Source organism: Populus alba, chromosome 1, assembly GCF_005239225.2.
Source record: "Populus alba chromosome 1, ASM523922v2, whole genome shotgun sequence".
NCBI lineage: Eukaryota > Viridiplantae > Streptophyta > Magnoliopsida > Malpighiales > Salicaceae > Populus > Populus alba.
Genome location: NC_133284.1, coordinates 19637994 through 19656839, shown reverse-complemented (window position 1 = coordinate 19656839; position 18846 = coordinate 19637994). Strand labels below are relative to the sequence as shown.

Sequence of the window (18846 nt, the reverse complement as noted above, 5' to 3'; positions counted from 1 at the left end):
TTCCTAATAAAAGTGTACCAACTTTTTTTTAAGTTAGAAGTAGGTAGGAAACCAAGTTTAAATCATTAATATATTTAAGATTGTCCTGTTAAACCAAAGTTTTATAACCCATATAAAAGAAAATTGGATTATAGGATCATAAGTTATTTATTTATTGGTTATCCATAAATGTTTAAAAGATTTTATTATCATATTCATTACATTATAATAGTAGAAACAAGCATTGCCAAATTCTTGGAAAAAGAAATTGATAGTTTTAAAAAAAATAAAGTTGATTTTTTTATATTTGATCAAGTTAATGTAGTAAAAAATCAATTAAGAACTCACGATACTAGTATTAATACCATCAAGGAAAGTACACCTAATGAGCTAGAAGATGTAGTCATTGTAGAAAATTTATGTAAATCTATAAGAAAAAGAAATCATGCTAATTTAGATTGTATAATTACAAGGGGTTCTTATTATGACTAAAAGTGATCTTATGATGTTTATGTAAGCCATAAAAAATAATGAATTTCAAAAATTGATAGATGAAATGACATTTATATATAAAACCGAGTTTAGAAATTTTTTGCATTATGACATTACTTTATAGAGTTATTTAAATTCAACATAAGTGGCTTTTTACCACTCAACAAAATCTAAAGGTGATATTGTTCACTATAAAACTCAATAAGTTACTAAAAGATTTACTCAAAAGAAAAGATCTATTAATTATAATAAGATATTTTCTTCCATGTCAAAGAAAGATTTCTTTAGAATTTTTATAGGTTAGTGGCTCTTTATGATTAAGATCTATATGAAATAGATATGAAAGCAATATTTTTAAATATAAATAAGAAGAGATTTAAATGAAACAACTTGAAGGTCTTAAAGAGCAAGGAAAAGATTAGTTTCTAGATTAAAAAATCCTTATATGAACTTAAACAAGCTTCTCGTCAATGGTATCTTAAGTTTTATAATACCATTATTTTCTTTGAAATTAAAGGAAATGATATTGATGGGTGCATATATCTTAAAATTAGTGGGAGCAAGTTTATATTTTTTATTCTATGTATAAATGATATCATTTATACTAGTAATAATCTAGGTCTATTGATTGATACTAAAGTTTTTTTTTTTTTTTCTAAGAGCTTTGAGATAAAAGATATCGAAGATACCTCTTTTATTTTAGACATCAAAATTTATTGTGATAGATCTAAAAGAATTCTCAATTTATCTCAAAAGACCTATATTAACAAAGTTCTTGAAAGATTTAACATAAAAAGTTGTTCACCAATTCTAGTCGTTATATATCATGAAAAGTGATAAACTCACCATAAATCAAAGCCTTACAAAGGCAGTCGAGCAAAAACAAATGGAAAATATTTCACATGCTTATGTTGTTGGACAATTATTGTATGCTCAAACATGTACTTGTTTCGATCCTAGTTTTGTTGTTGTTTCGATCCTATAATGTAACACTAAAAAATTGCAAAGAAAGTGGTGCAATTAATTTAATGAATAAAAGATCATCAACTCACCTATATACTTAGTGATTTATTTGGAATCACTCGAAACTCATATTCAAACCTCATGGATGAGTTGACTTGTTAAAGTCAACATCAAGTTACATATTTTTATTAGATAAAGGTGTTATTTTATGAAAAAAGAATGAAATAGAATCTCATTGCCTCTCTTCTACCATGAAAGCTGAATTGGTGACATGTTATGAGACTATCTCCCAAGCAATTTGGTTGAGGAATTGTTTTTAGGACTTCAAATAGTTTATTTTATTTCTAAGCACATCAAAGGTGACAACTCAGTTGTTGTTTTCTTCTTCAAAAACAATAAATGTTCAAGCAATTCAAAGCATATAAAGTTAAGATATCTTGTTGTCAGAGAAATAACGTGAGATAAAAGAGTGTTTATGGAGCACATCAATACTAAGATGATGATTTCGCTTTTACTAAAGTATTGGTGCTTAAACTACATAGCAAGCATGTAAATTATATTTGGTTTGAATATTGGCTTCTAGTTATTTTGGATACATTATGTTTACTAACGTGATTAATTTGTAATATTTCCTATCTCTTAGTGCATATTATTTGATGATGATGGGAAGATGCAATGCTTTGACATACTAGTGGGAGTATTTATAATATGAACATGATGCATTGTACATATCTTTTCTCACACTTATTCAAATAAATACTAGTATTGTGAAGTATGGAAAGATTATGTCATATAATTGATGCAAAACTACCATGATACATCTTAGTTATTTATTTAGCTAAGTGTTACTTATTTTCTTTCATTATGGTCATGTAGGAATTTATTCATAAATAAGTTTAATGTGTTCATTCATTGAGTCAAGTGAGAGAATGTTGAAAAATTTGACTTTCATAACCACATTAAAGTTAATTAATTTAGTTGTATTGGTCCATGTGTTCTAAAAATACATTGATTAAAAGCATATACTTCATTAATTGAATTTGTAAAGTACATTAGTCAAAGTCATGCACTTCTTAAATTGATGTTTAAGCTTACTAGATATATTGGATACATTTAATTATATTCATGTATCACAAAGATTAACATACCATTAAGTTAGTCATATCATAATATTCAATCATAATATTCAAGATAAATAAAGAGGATATATCTACTTTAGAGGAAAACAAAGAGCGCGTGCGCATATTTATGACACTTTGTTGGAATGGGTTATTGTTCCCTCTCTCCATTCAAGTATATTTTTATAGCAATTTCATCCCTAATATCAAATACATCATAATAAAGAGAGAGAAGATCAAGTTGTTTTTGCATGATTGAAACTTGATGTTCGGAAGTCCAAATATATGATGAAGAATATCAAGATAGAAGGGGGATAGGTACTTGTGTCAAGCATAGGAGTCATTGATTGAGATGACACAAAGCATGATAGTTTCCTTTATGTATATGCGCGCGCGCTCACATGTATATATTTATATATCGCGCGTGATCTTGCTATCATTTTATCATAGAAATTAAACAAGTGCTGGAATTATTAATGAATTACACATACAAAATTGAAAAAGAACACATGCATTCCCTATAACCTCTTGCAATTAATAACCTGAAGGGAGCGGCAACCAGATTGGATAAAATTTGGAGATTAAATCTAAAGAATGGGCCAATGAGCAAATACAGAGATAGAACTTAAAGTGGCTTGTATGGTTGTACCTAGTGGAAAACAACCCAGCATCGTTATTTTAAGGAGAGCTATATTTACAATTTGGTAGCTCAAGGATAGAAACCCAGTTCTTGTTAGATACAGGATTTAGGCATACTTGGTGGCAGCGTCACCGGTTTTCATACGTCATACACGGAAGAATGCACGAGCATTGTCTTTATGCTGTTGCCTAGGCAGGCAGGCAGGCAGCGGCGGCGAGGAGGACAAACAGCTCTAGAGAAGACGGATGCAAGCATTGCCACAAAGGAGCTATCATGGTTTGGATCGGACTTGCCTCCTAAATGCTATATTTGCCGAGAGAGAGCGAGAGAGAGAGAGGTCATAGATCATCAACTAAAGATGGCTCTACGAGTTCAACCTTTTGGTGCCACCTGAAATCACAGCAATGCGCACTTCAGTTTTCAATAATTGAGAATTTTGGGATTTAACAATATCCCTATTACATCTCCAGGTCAAATGGGAGCTTCCAAGTTCATCAACCTACTGAAAATCTGGAATGCATGCAGTAACAGATGCACAGTGCCAAGGTAAGAATGATCTATGCTCAAGCTGACATGTTAAACGACTAGAGGATAAATAGGCAACATGGTGACCCTACCCATTCAATTATTTATACTTCTAGATGTTTACAATTAGAAAGAATAATAGAACATATTATCAAACCCGATCTTGGTTACCCTATGTTATAAGAGCATGACATAAAATATGAATTCAAACTGCTTGGATGGGACTAGCCTTGCCATTACTTATATCTGATCCACTGGCTGGAGCACTTGCATGAAATGCGGACTGCCTAGGTGCCTCCCCAATTAGTTTCAGGGAGAGTGGTGAAGGCTCCCTGTGGCGTCTCTCAATCTCTCCTAGACTGAGATGAGACATGCCAACCAGTTCATCTACATTGAAAGGCTCCTTGAGAATGCTTGGAACTGGCTTTAGGACCTCGTGATGTGATGTTGCTGCACCCTTACCTTCTTCAAAGGGCGTGGTATTTGGAGCCCAATACGGATAAGGAACTGGCATGTAAGCTGGGAAAAATCCAGGAACTGCTGTGAATTCATTCGACCCTGAAACTATTGGGACAAATTCACTTGAACTAGGGACAGATGGTTTGAATTCACTAAACCCCATCACAGTTTTATCACGTTCCTTGACTAGTTCTTGAGATTCAGTATCCATGGGTTCAAATTCTGGCTTGAGAGAGAGATTCAATGAGGGTAGTGCATCTACATTATCAGCATCTCCTGCCTGAGAAGATGGCAACTCTTGTTCTTCTGGAACTGGCTGTGGATCAGTTGCCTGGAAAAAATATAACAAAATAAGGCATAAATTTCAGTTTTAAGGCATCAATGATATTACAAATGAATTCATCTAGCCCCAGCATTAATTGGCGGGACACTACACGGCAAAGCAGCACAAGTTCCTTTCAACAGAATACGCAAAAACGGTTCAAGGGAACAGCAATAAGGACAAGAAAAGAAAATTTTGATTAAAAACTCTGCTGCATCACATTCATACCAGACCAAGCAGTGCATCTCACCACTTTCAGTGAAAGGGAACCACTTCACACATCTATTTCATATTTCTTTTGACTTTGGGCATTTCAACATAATTAATCTTCTGTATGCATGTAACATGAAAAGATAAGGGAAACCCCCACCCCACTCCCCTGAAGAGCTAGCACATTTACCAAATACCACTGGCATGCAAATATAAGTCTGTCCACATAGATACAGGTGTGATTATAAAGATGAAAAATGAAGATAAAGGAAGCAAGACAGACCATTTCTGGAACCATATCAAAAAGGCTGGACCGTCTCTTTCTCCGAGTGGCATTGCTCTGGCGGATGAAAAATTTCTGAGCATGGCTTGCTACCTGAGTGGGAGTCCTAGATACCACAAAGTTTCGAGCTATTCCACGCCAATCTCCTTTTCCCAATTTCTGTAGACCAATTAAGAACATCCGATGCTCCTCTTCAGTCCACGGGACACCTAAAAAACAAATACAAAACACATAAGCCAGCTGCTCCAGTAAATAGTAAACTAACAATATGATAACTTTGGCCACCTCAGCCTGTAGATAATTCTCTAAATTGAAAAATCATCCCTCCACTATTATAGTCGGAGAAGTAGCACATTATATTATCTAACATGACAAAACAAGTCAATTTTATGAAACCACCAGTCAAACACAGCTCTAGTCATCCAAGAAGTGATGTATAGCCAAGAGATAAATTTGACTCAGTAGGTGAACTACATCTTAGTTTTTTCTTTTCAGGAATTGCAGATGTTACTTTTATTGAAAATAGAAGCTGAGGGAAAGTGAAGTATTATGATCTTCAGAACGGCCAAATTTAGTGGGGCAATGACTGCGTAATGGCCATGCTATCACCAATATCAAAGCTCAAAAGTCAGATGGTCAACAAAAAAATAAAGCATGTTTTTTCCTTTGATAGACTATAATTAACAAACTACCATTAGTAGATGATTTATAGCAGGGCCCTATTCCCAATCATCATGAAGTTATATACTAGCTGTCTACGCCAAATACTCTTCACCTCCTGATTCAATACTACCATCACTTACCAAAAATTCCAAATCAAGGAGCACAAGGATCTTTGAGGACCAAAATAAATTATTTGGATAGAAAAGATATTGCTCCAGCGGGAGAAAAGGGACAGAAAGATAAGATTAACTGTGATTTCACGATTATCATAATGAATTGGCTCTTTAGCACAATGTCTTGCAGTTGCAGTTCATTTATCCCTTTGTTTATTGCAAAATACTTGGTAAATTTAAAAACGTTTAGATCACCTTTTTCAATGGTTGAAGGTGCAAGTCCCTCACATATCCTTGACATTGTTCCAATTTTCAAGAAAGCAGAAACCTCAACTTGTCCATTATAACTTGACAGTCACAACATTTGCAACACATGCCTATTACTAGAATTGTATTTTTAAAGTCAAATTACCAAAAAGATGAGTAATGAGGTCATCTACAATTTCTGATTAACTTTTAAGTTTCCAACACATCTTCCAAACTGTTCTAAAAAACAAAGAATGAAAAGTCTTCCAAAGAAAACAGAACCACTAATAAAGAAATTTACAGCAAAACCCAAAGCTAGAAAATTAGTTTTTACCTAGAGAATTTCAGGACAAACTCCAGACATAAGGGAAAATAAATATATAATTGGTGGTCTTCTTGTGATGAAAGAAAGTGATAGAATTCGCACTCATTGTGAGCACAGGTCATATAAATCTCAAATGATGCAATTATCTCATATTCTCAAAGCATATAAATGAAGCAAACAGTCTAATTTTCAAAGAGAGTAAATAATGAATCAATTGATCATGTGATCCCCGAAAGAATCTCTGTAGGATTTCACGACAATTAAACCAAATACACAAAGACAACTAGTTGTTCTTCTTGCACAATAAACCTGAAAAGTTAATCTAATAGTTCAAGTTTTAAAAAAGCTCCAAGATCAATAAAAGAGAGAAAAATAAATGGACAAAATAATACAAATGATTTCTAAAAAAAATTACAAGTACATTGCTACTTGGTAGAGAAATAAATAAACAAAACCAATCTCTCTTTAATCAGTGATTCAAACACATACACCCTCCCGGCCCCAGATTGGGATCTCCTCAAGTTCCCCTATCTTGGCCTACCTAATATATATCCCACTTCGATTCCAGGCTTCTCGGAGACTGCTCATTAACCAAGCAACTAAACATAATTGACACTCAAAAACCCACAAATTAGTTCAAGACTCCTGACTAGCCGACCAACTAAACTTAATAGCACACACAAACCAAGAAAAATCAAATTATTCTTCCAAAAAAGAGGGGGCGAAACGGAAAAAATACAATGATTGATATTATAATTAATTACATGATCATCAGTAACAAATCGCTAACGTTCTCCCGCAACCGTATCTACCAAGCATCATCAAAATCAGATAAATTTAAAAAAACAAAACAAAACAAAATAAAAACGACATTCCTAAACACAAATACATATATGTGTGTGTGTGTGTTTACAACAAATTTCACTCAAGCCAGTGATACAAAAAACAGAAAGAAGAAAGAAACCTTTTTTCCTGTCTCCGCGTCGACTGGTAGAGCAGCTAGCATGGGCAGCGGGGTCATCGGACAAATAGCCGTCATCATGGACGCGATCAGATATAGGAGAGTCAGGATTAGGTGACGCGGCGGCTGATGAAGAGGAATGGTAGTGCGCCGACAAGTTTCCCATGCTGGCACTCTTTTTAATAATTGACCCATCGGTGAGCCTGACGCCAAAGAGCTTGACTCCAGATAACGGAGAAGAAGACGAAGACGCAAGAGAGGAGCGCGTGGGACAGGTTCGAGAGTTGTGGCCGTTGTTGCTGCAATGCGAACACCGCCGAGTCATGGTGAGTGTCTCGGCGGAATCAACACCTAATAAAACTGAGTTGGGTAAAATTGAATGGATAGTTCAATCCCTCTTCGTTTGGATGTGTGAGGGAGAGGGTGTTTCGGAAATTTTAGGAGGGGATTAATCAAAGGAAAGAGGGGGATCGTTCGTTGAGGCAACTGTTGAATTGACATTGTTGTCCTTATGACTTGTTAATGTTTTTTTTTTTCTTTAATTAGAAATATTTATGTTCATTGGAAATGGTTGATACTTGATAGGGTTTTATTATGGATTGTTTTTTTATTTGATGATAATCTGTGAATTAGTTTGCTGGTCGATTTTTTTCTGACCATTTTAATAGTGTATATTCAAAATAATTTAATAAATTCTTTGAAAATTCATTTTAATATTTAAAAAATAAATAAAACCGGTAGATTTCTTGAAGTTTCTTATTAATTATCATAACCATGTTAAGAAAATACATTTTTGATAAATTATAATGGAAAATGTTGTTATTAATTTTTATTTACATCTAATTAGATCATATACCAAATGAAAAATTGTTTTTTACTTAATGTATTTTTTTTTTCATGGTATTTTTTTTTCTTATTAGAGTATCCTCACATCCTTTTAAAGGATGAGATTAGTTTCATTCAAAGTTTGTGGTTGCCCTTTCTAATAAGTACACTTTTTAGAGATCGAACTTGTATTATCACTATTAAAAGGATATAGCAGTATTTTAATCGCTAGACCAACACTTTATTAGTTTTTTTTTTTTTTTTATCTACAACCAATTCTCTCATTGAAATAAATTGTTTCAAAATTAAGTTTTCATATTGAATTGAAAACCAATAGCAAAAAAAAATAAAATTAATGTAATTATAATCATATCTAATTATATTTTAGACTTTTTTATTTTCTACAAAAATAACTAAAATCGGAATATTTTCAGTAATTCTGTTTAAAAGGATTTTTCATCAATAAAAAGAAATTATCAAAGGTTCTTTGTTAGATATAATTTATTTTGGATTGTTGGGGGAAAAAAAAAATATATATATATATATTAAATATTTTTTTTTCAGTAACCGTCTCTTTAGACTACATGATCGACAAGAAAAGAAGGGGCATATTAGTAAATCACCTGGCAATTTATGTGAAGGGACTACAAAAGCCACGTGGAATTAGGGTGGACTTGGGGGGCTTGATGCATCGATCACCACGTATATTTACAGGCATCCTTGACGAGATTTTTATTTATAATGATAATTATGATGTCTTTCATTTAGCCTTTAGTCACTATTTTGTTACTGGAAAAAAAATAAACCAAGATAATAAAAAAAAATTAAAATGAAAGGTACATATTTTCTAAGGTAATATTTATTATTTCTAAAATATTCTTATAAAAAACATTCAATGTTAAAATTGTTCAATTAAAATATGTAATTATAAAAATTATTATTATCTTAATTTTAAAACTCAATTTAAAAATTGATCTGGATCAAAGTTTGGATTACTAGTCGAGACTCGAATCATAGGTGAGATTAACCTAGGTTAACTTGAGTTAGCATTAGAATAAAAATGATTATTATCATAGTATTAAATCCAATTCGAGGTTGACTCGAGGTAAGACCCGGGTCATGAGCAAGGTTGACCGTTGACCCGAATTAACATAGGGATAAAAGTAGTTATTATTATTATTTTAAACTTGACTTGAGGATTTACCCAAGTCAACATAAAATAAAATTTGTTATTATCATAATTTTTAAACTTGATTCAAGAGTCATCTTAGAGCATAGATTGAAAGGGTCAACTCGGGTTAACCTGGCTTAATGCAAGGATAAAAATTGTTATTATCATGGTTTTAAAACTCATATTAGGGGTTGACCAGAATAAGGTCCAGGCCGCAGATTGAGAGGGTCAATACAGGTTGACTCGAGTCAATATATGAATAAAAATGATTATTATCATAGTTTTAAAATCCAACTCGGGAGTTGGCTTGAAGTAAAGTTCAGGTCACATGTCAAAAGAGTCAACCTGACTGGCACCCAAAAAAATTAAAAATAATTAAAGTAACCTTGTTTTAACTAAAAAGTTTTTTTTCAAAAGAATCAACAAGTTTTTTACTTGTGTTTTATCTAGAATTAACCTGAGTTTTTGACTAAGTCAGGTCGAGTCAATCATTTCCCTATAATATTATTAATCTCAACACTCAATAAACTAAAATAAAAAATAATAATGTCTAATCATTTTTAAAATGTATAAGTTGAAAATAGACTTTTTTATATTTTATTTTATTTTATCCATTTTAATCAAATATAATATCGAGATAATTATTTTATTTTATACATCATTATCAAATATAATTTTATCCATTTTCTTTTCTATCTTATCTTCTTTATTTTTATTTTTTTATCTTGAAATAATAACAAAAAATTACTTAAAAAATAGCATACGCTCAACTCTCTTTTAGGTAGTTGAAATGTGTCAACAACGGAATATACATGATTAGTTAGTAGCTCTTTGTTGAATACTCCCCTTAAAAAAAATACCTTAACCTCTACTCTATTTTTTTATATATACCTGCACTCTATTGAAGGACTAAAAATTTCTTAACGTAAAAAGGAATATTTTAATCTCGAAATTTTTTTTATTATTGTTATTAAACTAAAAAATATAGTTGTTTTGCATTTTTTTTTTAATTTTCATTTCAAAATAAAGCTAATATGTATATTCAATAAAATAAATTGAGAAATATACATATTAATAAATGCTAACAAATTTGTTGCAAATCTAACAAATTTGTTGATGTAAATCAAAGATTGAGTTATGAAACTAAAATAAAAATATGTATTAAAATATTTAATCTCATGATGCGTGTAGTTTTTTAAATTTTTTTTATCTAATTATATAACAATAGTTTTTTTTTTAAATGTAAGTCATTTTAAATAATCACAAAACATATATTTATTAAATTGAATTTTTTTTTTTATTAATATCTCTCTTGTTTATCTTAATGAATGGCAATGTTTTAAACTGAAATAATTGCTTTTTATATAAAAATATACTTATTATTGTTAAAGCAAGTTACAGAAATATATAAAAATATTATGTCCATATTTCATGTGTAATATTGAAAGCTAAAAAACTTATTAATGTGTTAAAAAAATCTTAAAAACAACAACAAAAAAAATTGAATCAAATTCCATGAAAAATTTATTATTAGTATTATGATTTTCATATTAGATATACAATAATTGAAAAAAGTATTAAAATCTATATTCAAATTTGTTATATTATTTAAAAAACCACATTAAAATTAAAAAATACATGAATTAATATGATAATTTTACTTTTTTGAGTACAAAAGAAAGAAAGAGACACGAAAGGGTTCGGATAAAAGGCTGACATCAGCTCAATGCACATTAGTGATCCTAATAAATTATAATCACATCAAGCATGGAGCAAGGCTGGCATGAAACACTTCTTCGTTGGTTTTATTTTTGCATTTCGATAGTAATTTAAAAAAAAAATACTTTTTTATTTTATTTTAAATTAATATTTTATTTTTATTTTTTAAAATATTATTTTAACACAATTCAATTATCATAAACCTCCTCCACTTTCCTCGGATACTGTCAGGATTGGGTTGGGACTTCCGAGCAAGTTCATTGGTTGGATCCCAGAGATATCTGAAGATTTTTTATCCCGTCTAAACGCAATCCAATGAACACTTTAAATATGAGTTTTCATTTTCAAGTAATTTTTTTTTTTTTTTTAAGTCTTCAACAACTTTTTCATGCTATATCTGACTGCATTCATCCAACTACCAGCACCTACCATTGCTTCTTCTTACCCACCAGCAAGAAGTCCCAAAAAAATTAACAAAAGAACAGACAACAAATGGAAGCCCAGCTGATTATTGTATTGAAAGTGGACTTTTCTTTTCCTGAGCCTAGGACTGATTTGAAGTTCAGATGCCAAACTTGAAAAGCTCCCATCCCTTCACCGGTAGCTTCGATAAGAAGGGCTGTACATACAGCTCTCAGCATGCTTCACCAGATCCCTTGGCGGAGGAACACGAGTAGCCAAACCTACGCAAGGCAATATTGAAGTTCGTAAGTTTACTTTTTGGATCTAATAGATCCATATGAGCAGATTGCAGAAGAATGAATCGTAACCAAAAAAAAGAGACTCACCAAGCTCGTAAGCTTTAGCAGCCACTTTCGCAGCAATCTCTGCTGAAATCTTTCTGATATTTTTGAATGGAGGGTAGATAAGTCCCTTATCAAAGTTCTCCTGGGTCACCTGAGCAGCCAAAGCTTCCGCTGTAGCAGGAAAACCAGCAAAAAGATGCAATCAGTTATCAATGAAAACCTAAGAATTAATTCTTCCTAATATTCATCTACCTAAACATACTGACCTTAAGAACTACAAGAGGAAAATATATTTGTTCCAAATTGTATAACCGATACCAAAACAAAAAAGTTTCTCCTGATTAGCATGAAAATTCCAGGAGGCATAATTGAGAATTTGAGCTAAGAACATGAAAATTTGTGGAAAGTTCTTCACAACATTACTACTGAAAAATGAAAAAAAAGAACAAAATCCTAAAAGTAAATAACTATATAACATTATGACAAGGGAAGACGCCCATGTATTCACCAGTCCTGTTACTTCTCTAAGCTGTAATTAAGTTGCATCCTCATCATTCCTCCTAGAATATTCCCAACTCAGAATCATGTGATCAAATTTCAATAAGATACTGTGATCAATGCCGGGAAATGAAAAAAAAAATACTTAAATATATCAAAAAGATTTGGGAGTTATGAAGGGTGCTGCACATTGATATAATAGAACCTAGTTATTTCATGTAATGGCAAGTAGGACAAAAATTGCATAATGATGGTTACATTTAAATTTTTAGTTCACTCACAGGCAGCCAGCAACATGTCGTCGTGGACACGGATTGCACCAGACATTATTAGACCCAGACCTAATCCAGGGAAAATGTATGCATTGTTTGCCTGAATGACAGCAAAAAGGTAAAAACCAAAGTCAATTATCAATTTATCAAATAAATAAACTAAAGAAAACCAAATTCTATGAACTTCCTACCTGGCCAGGCATGAAAGTTTTACCCTCATATTCAAAAGGAGCAAATGGACTTCCACTAGCAAAAATGGCACGCCCCTGAAAGTAACAAACAGAAATCTATTAGACTCATAATTTTTCAACAGCCAGTCATATAAATGGACAACAGTACACCAAACAAGAACCATATGAAAAATCTATCCAAGGGAGGAAAGCCTTGATAATGTTAATTTCCCATTGATTACATGTTGGCTGTTCATATTACCTGACTCCATGTATAAGCCTCTTCAGCGGTACATTCAGATTGTGAAGTTGGGTTGGAAAGAGAGAGAATTATAGGTTTCTGCACGTAGTCATATAAAATATGGTTACTTAGAGCATGCTCTCCAACACAAAACTTGATGAGCAGACAGAAATTTACCTCATTGAAGGAGGCCATGGCTTCAATCACTTCTTTAGTAAATGTTTTTCCAACTCCTGATGTTCCGATCAACACTGTTGGCTTGATGTCCTGATGGTACAAGGCAATAAAAAAGAAGAGACTATGACATCTTTGCTTATGAGATGGGCAAAGGGAGCTCAGATGGTGAGGAAGAGGGAGGGAGAGTCATACATTAACAGCATCTAGAAGTGTCTTAACAGGTTCATGTTCATGAGCCCAGGGCTTCTTGAAATGTTGGAGTGATTCCCTGCGGGAACTAACAATCAACCCCTGCAAAGGAATTTGTGTGAATATTTAACAGATAGAAATAAAATAAAAGGAATGAGGAAAGAGCATTCAACTCCAAACAGCTAGAAGCCAATAGGTTTGCACTGCTACCTTTGAGTCTACAAGCCAAACCTTCTTGCGAGTCTCTTCCACTGGCATATTTGTCTGCATAAAGAATCAGGTATAATTCATAATTTTCCCAGAGTTATTTGACATCCAATGCTTTCAGTAATCATATCCAAGGGGCAAATTGTGAACAACATAAAAAGGAAGACGCTCTAGGAGACCTGTTTGGAAATCTCAAGGGCTATGAGTTCTGCAATTCCAGTGCCAGCCTGTAATCAGACAACAACAGAAAATGAAGAGCAAGCAGGGTGAGGAGAATGGCAATACGAGTATGATATAAAATAATAGAAGGCAAGCAATTTATCCTTTTCCTTGTTTACTTAGTAACCTACAAATTTCCCCAGTTATTTCCAAAGTCATTGGCAAACAGAAAGAGGATCATTCAGTACAGCCCAGTATCAACTCACCTCTCCAGCACCAAGAAATAAGAATGTGTGGTCAGCTAAAGTTCCACCAACTACCTTTAGGGCTGCAACAAGCCCTGCAAGGACCACTGATGCTGTGCCCTGAAATAAAGTAATTAGATATTAGAGTCTTGCCAGCCCAACTGCTCAAATTATCACAAATAAATAGAATTACCTGAATATCATCATTGAAAACAAGATGAGTTGCGCTATATTTTGCAAGCAGATCAAAAGCATTGTGGTTTGCAAAGTCTTCAAACTGCAAAGTTTAATAAGCAGATTTCAATAAAACTTAAAATGTATATACAAGAAAAGAAATAAACATAAATGTCTAAGCCTATCATCAACTACCTGAATGAGGACTTTCTCGCCATAAGTCTGCTTGACAGCAGACATGAATTCATGTAGCAGTTCAGCATATTCCTAGAAAAATGAATAGTAATACCACTTCAATACAGCAGAAAATTATGTAAGATCTGTAAATGAACCTCACATGCATAAAGGAAGACTGTCCAAGTCAAGTAAACATATAAAGTACCTGTCCAGTTGCCCTTCTTTGCCTGAGCCCTATGTAGTACTCATCGTTTAACAAATTCTCATTGTTCGTCCCCACATCAATTGTTACAGGCAAACACTGCAATAATTGACCAAATTTGATACTTGCAATTTCACTAAAAGGGAAACTACAACAAAATGCAATATTTGTTGCATTGCATCAATTGTCACATCATCTACAATTTAAGCATAATAACCAATAAAGAAAATTTATTGATACCTACAGCATCATCAGGCTATTTTAATAAATGATGGAAACAAATGTGCTACGACAGCATTGTGTAATTAAGACATTCAGGAAAATGCAAATTTTTGCTGGAAAGGCTAGATTAGAAGTGCCAGACCCAGATGAAATAATAGACATAGCTGGAAAAGGTAACCACATCATGCAAATTTGAGGAGCATGTGACTTCTGGATTCACGTGCATTAAAATGGAAAGAGAACAAGAAAAGCAAAAATAAACTTCAAAAAAATAAAAGCACTCTGGTGACAGTACTTACAGCCGAAGGACGAACTCCACCAAGTGCTGTATACAAAGCTAGTTTCCCTACTGGAATCCCCATGCCCTATGAACATTAGTCACTGATGAGTCAGCTGCATGAGTGTGGATATGAAAACATGTACCGTGAGTATAGAGAGTGCATTCTGATAGAGCTCACCTGACAGCCTAGGTCCCCTAGGCCCAAAATCCGCTCTCCATCAGTGACAACAATGACTTCAATGTTTTTCTCGGGCCAGTTCCTCAACACCTCATGAATGCAACCCCTGAAAATGTTTGTTTTGCAAGCTTCATCACTGGTCTTCAGAAAGCATTCATTCAAAGCAAGTTACTGAAATTTGATTAAGTACAAATAGAATCTACAGAACTTACTTTTCTTTCAAACTAATATAAAGACCCTGAGGACGGCCAAAGATGCTCCCATATTTTTGGCAAGCTTCACCAACAGTTGGAGTGTAGACGATAGGGAGCATTTCCTCAACATTGTCAATGAGAAGTTTGTAGAACAATTTTTCATTGCTCTCCTGCAATTAGGGTAGTGCATTTATTTTACTTTGTCCACCAAATCAATGTAGAGATTGTGATGGGAATTATGCTCCTAATTATCTTCAGAACTAATTACAGTTGCTCGTAGCATCAGTTGCACTACAGAAATGAATGGCATATACTAGAGAAGTATGTTTCTTAATCTAGAATATTTTGCAATAACATCAGTTGATTAGAGACAATAAAATAACACAATGAAACCTCTGAATGTTGAATCATGATCCCAAATACAAAACCTAAAGCCCAGGAATCAGAGGGAACTGTGTGGCTACCTGAAGATCCATCATAGCCATGTACTTCTGTAATGGAACTTGATACTGGCGAATAATATGCATCAGTTTCTTCACCTGGCAAGTAGAGTGGCGAAAAGGTTATTTGCATTTCGTATAAGACAAAACCCAACATAAAAAGCTAAAAGAATTGGTGGAAAGGCAACTGAGTGAAAAAAAAGAACCTGAAGTTCCTGAGAAACGACTGCTGGAGGAAGAAGGCCACGCAAGTAGTGGGCGGCTCTCTCTTTATCAGTGAAGGCAAGTCCTTTGTTGTGGTGTGGATCTCGCAACAAAGAATACCCACTGTAGAAAAAAAAACAAAGAAAAATAAAGTCAGAAAAAGGAAACAACATGTCTTTCTCATTAGGTTATGGTGTTCAAAGTTACACTGCATTATAGACAACCAGCTAAAAAGAAAACTGGGCAACTTATTCATGTAAATATCTCTTTAAGTAGCCACCCCCACCCGTCTAGGAAGGTTTGTATCTGAGACCTCCAAGTGGAAATCCTAGTGGGATTGGATATTCCACATCTACTAGAGAAATGCAAACCAGCAAAACAATTACTAAGTTCAACTCATTATTACGAGAATAAAACCATAAATAAGTAAAAAGTGTCCAACTACACCGAGAGTTGGCAAGAAAAAAAAGACAGTGACCAAGAAAAAAAACAGCAAAGATCCATCGAAGGAATCCCACACAACCACTTCTTCTGCACATGACAGAACAGCATCTTTTTGATTAAGTGACCGAAACATGTCTGAACGATCCTTTTATTTTTAAGGATCGCAAAGCAAATGCCTCGGAGTTCACTAAAAACAGCATTTAAAGCTAACAACATCGGTATCCCCAAGATTTAGAAGGAAAAAATAAAATCAGTAATTAGTTAATTAATACCAGCAGTAAGTATATTAAATTACCTGGCAACAGAGACAAACCAGGGGGTGACAATCTGCTCCTCGGTGGCAGCATCCTCACCGTAAACGTCATGGGGCCCACCAGGAGCAACGGTGGATTTGGAGTCGACGTCAATCACAGAAGACGACGAGGCGGCTCCATCTCTCACGTCCTTGCGCGTGGTCTCCGTCAAAACGCTCCCGTTTCGATCCCTGTTGGAATTAACGGCCACTACCCTCAGAGAAGAAGGAACTGAAGGGACGGATCCTCTCTGCCCCCCTGTGAAAGGGCTAGACGAGCTCGAAATGCCCGCGTTACTCTGTTTCACGTACAAAAAAAAAAGTAAAAATCTTTTTTTTCTTTTTTCAAAATAACAGTAGTAATTATCTCCTCTAAATAAATAACAATTATTAAACAATAAAATAAAATCAGGGCCAAAATATGGAAATCTACCATCTAAATCCCATCACTAAATGTTCTTGCCAAAAAATAAAGATAAACCCAAAAAAAGGAGATTAACAGAAAGAAAGAAGAAGATCAAGATATCTGGTGAATTACAAGGTGAAATGCAGAGCAAATCTTGATATTTGGAAACTGATTTCTTCATTTCTTGTTTGTGTTTGTGAGAGTGACAAAAATGGTAATTGATAATAATAATAAAAAAAGAATTAAGAGTTGGGTTTTAATTATTTACCAGAAAGATGCTTCTATTCAAGGACATCATGTTGACGAGTGAAATGTAGGAAGAAACAGTCTTTTCTTTCTTTCTCTGTGAACAAGAGAAGAAACAAACAGCTCTCTCTCTCTCTCTAGAAAGATTTTCAATAAAAAGAAGAAACAAACAGGGAAGAGAGCCTTTCAGGATACAAATAAAGGAGCAGAGAGAGAGGGCTTCTTTGTCGCGGGTGTGTATCTCTCTCTCATAACAAGCTATGCCAAACCGGACAGGAGAGAGATCATAGAACTTGCGAGGAAGGATGACAGGCTTTAAAACGTGTCTTAACTCTCCACTTTCTCTCTCTCTTTGTAAAATGACATGTAGGTAACTGGTTTTGTAATAATATTACAAGTATGTCCAAATAGTTGGGTCCATGATATACTGCTGTGTGGACGGGTCTATTTTTTCCAGTTAGGTTTGGATTTGTGGTTGTGATCTTGAGATTACAACTGATGCGGACAAGGTGGTGTTTTTAAATCCAAGAAAAGAGGTAGAGGGTGGTTGGCTATGGCTTTTACTATATGCATTGACACGTGACGTTCCTAGCCCCTTGTGTTGATGATGGAGGAGTTGGAGCTTTGACGGTGAAGGGAGAAATGGGCACACCATGTGGAAACTAAATTTCATTTTTTATTTGTGACTTTGGTTTAACAGATTCATAATGATTTATGTTTTCAATTAATTTTAGTAATTTAAAATATTAAGTCAATTTAATTTTAAATGGGGTTTAATTTCTACAAGCAATAATTACTCCTTTGATTTATCACATTAAAAAAAATTAATGTTAAAATTAGTATTTTAAAATACTCATTTCCTTACCTTTTAAGAAAACTCCAAAGGAATAAGATAAGAGTGATGAGGGGTATAAGAACAAATATCAATACTTTTTGGACGGTTAAGATTTTTTGGGTGGCTAGATTTTCTTGGGAGATTTAGTGAATCCTATTTCGACATAATGAAAAATAAAAACTCCTCACTCCTGTGGATATAGGCATATTGCTAAATTACGTTAAATCTTATGTTCTTTCTAATTTCTCTTCTATTGCAATATTCAAGAATAATTGTTCCAATTTTTTTCATAATAATTGGTATTGAAGGGTGTCTGCAATGTCAAGGATTTCTTCTACAAAATTCAACATGATCAAGTTTGACGGATCAAACAATTTTGGATTATGGCAGAAAAGGGTGAAGTCGGTGCAGCAAGGCATGGTGAAGGTGTTATATGGAAAGCAACCGGGATGCATGAATGATATAGATTGGCAGGAATTGGAAATGAGGGTTGTGGCAACTATCAGGCTTTGTATGGATGATGATGTGATATATCATGTCATGAATGAGGAATCACCAGTGACAGTTTGGAAAAAATTGGAAAGTCGGTATATTTCCTTGTCATTGTCGAACAAACTTTATCTTAAAAAGAAGT

At 33.6% G+C, this 18846-nt stretch overlaps 2 protein-coding genes across 4 annotated transcripts; both read right to left on the bottom strand.

Moving 5' to 3' along the window:
- Nucleotides 1-3086: 3086 nt before the first annotated feature.
- On the bottom strand, nucleotides 3087-7735 carry LOC118042562 (transcription factor MYBS3). Of its 3 annotated transcripts, none has more exons than XM_035050265.2 (4): nucleotides 7303-7735; nucleotides 4992-5200; nucleotides 3947-4507; nucleotides 3087-3582 (listed from the first exon to the last, which is right to left on the bottom strand). In XM_035050265.2, the coding sequence occupies exons 1-4, from the start codon at nucleotides 7622-7624 to the stop codon at nucleotides 3565-3567; spliced, it is 1110 nt and encodes a 369-aa protein (XP_034906156.1). In that variant the 5' UTR covers nucleotides 7625-7735; the 3' UTR covers nucleotides 3087-3564. The 3 variants fall into 3 exon arrangements, with proteins under 3 accessions (XP_034906156.1, XP_034906157.1, XP_034906155.1); XM_035050266.2 differs by having other exon boundaries at nucleotides 3958-4507; XM_035050264.2 differs by lacking the exon at nucleotides 3087-3582 and having other exon boundaries at nucleotides 3785-4507; nucleotides 7303-7734.
- A 3595-nt stretch (nucleotides 7736-11330) lies between these two features.
- LOC118042563 (NADP-dependent malic enzyme) lies at nucleotides 11331-17671 on the bottom strand. The gene is made up of 20 exons (XM_035050267.2): nucleotides 17400-17671; nucleotides 16729-17024; nucleotides 15992-16112; nucleotides 15810-15884; nucleotides 15364-15515; nucleotides 15152-15257; nucleotides 14993-15058; nucleotides 14475-14570; nucleotides 14288-14359; nucleotides 14112-14195; nucleotides 13940-14038; nucleotides 13694-13741; nucleotides 13518-13571; nucleotides 13311-13409; nucleotides 13119-13208; nucleotides 12963-13040; nucleotides 12722-12796; nucleotides 12540-12630; nucleotides 11803-11931; nucleotides 11331-11697 (listed from the first exon to the last, which is right to left on the bottom strand). The coding sequence occupies exons 1-20, from the start codon at nucleotides 17427-17429 to the stop codon at nucleotides 11609-11611; spliced, it is 1950 nt and encodes a 649-aa protein (XP_034906158.1). The 5' UTR covers nucleotides 17430-17671; the 3' UTR covers nucleotides 11331-11608.
- Nucleotides 17672-18846: the final 1175 nt, after the last annotated feature.

Coding starts and splice junctions, on each gene's coding strand:
- LOC118042562 (XM_035050264.2), bottom strand. CDS start 7,624: ATGACTCGGCGGTGTTCGCATTGCAGCAACAACGGCCACAACTCTCGA. Junction 5,201..7,302: donor ACGCGGAGACAGGAAAAAAG/GTTTCTTTCTTC, acceptor TTTGTTTTTTAG/GTGTCCCGTGGACTGAAGAG. Junction 4,508..4,991: donor TTGATATGGTTCCAGAAATG/GTCTGTCTTGCT, acceptor TATTTTTTCCAG/GCAACTGATCCACAGCCAGT.
- LOC118042563 (XM_035050267.2), bottom strand. CDS start 17,429: ATGATGTCCTTGAATAGAAGCATCTTTCTG. Junction 11,932..12,539: donor CGACATGTTGCTGGCTGCCT/GTGAGTGAACTA, acceptor TTCCTGCTACAG/CGGAAGCTTTGGCTGCTCAG. Junction 11,698..11,802: donor TGCTAAAGCTTACGAGCTTG/GTGAGTCTCTTT, acceptor TGCCTTGCGTAG/GTTTGGCTACTCGTGTTCCT.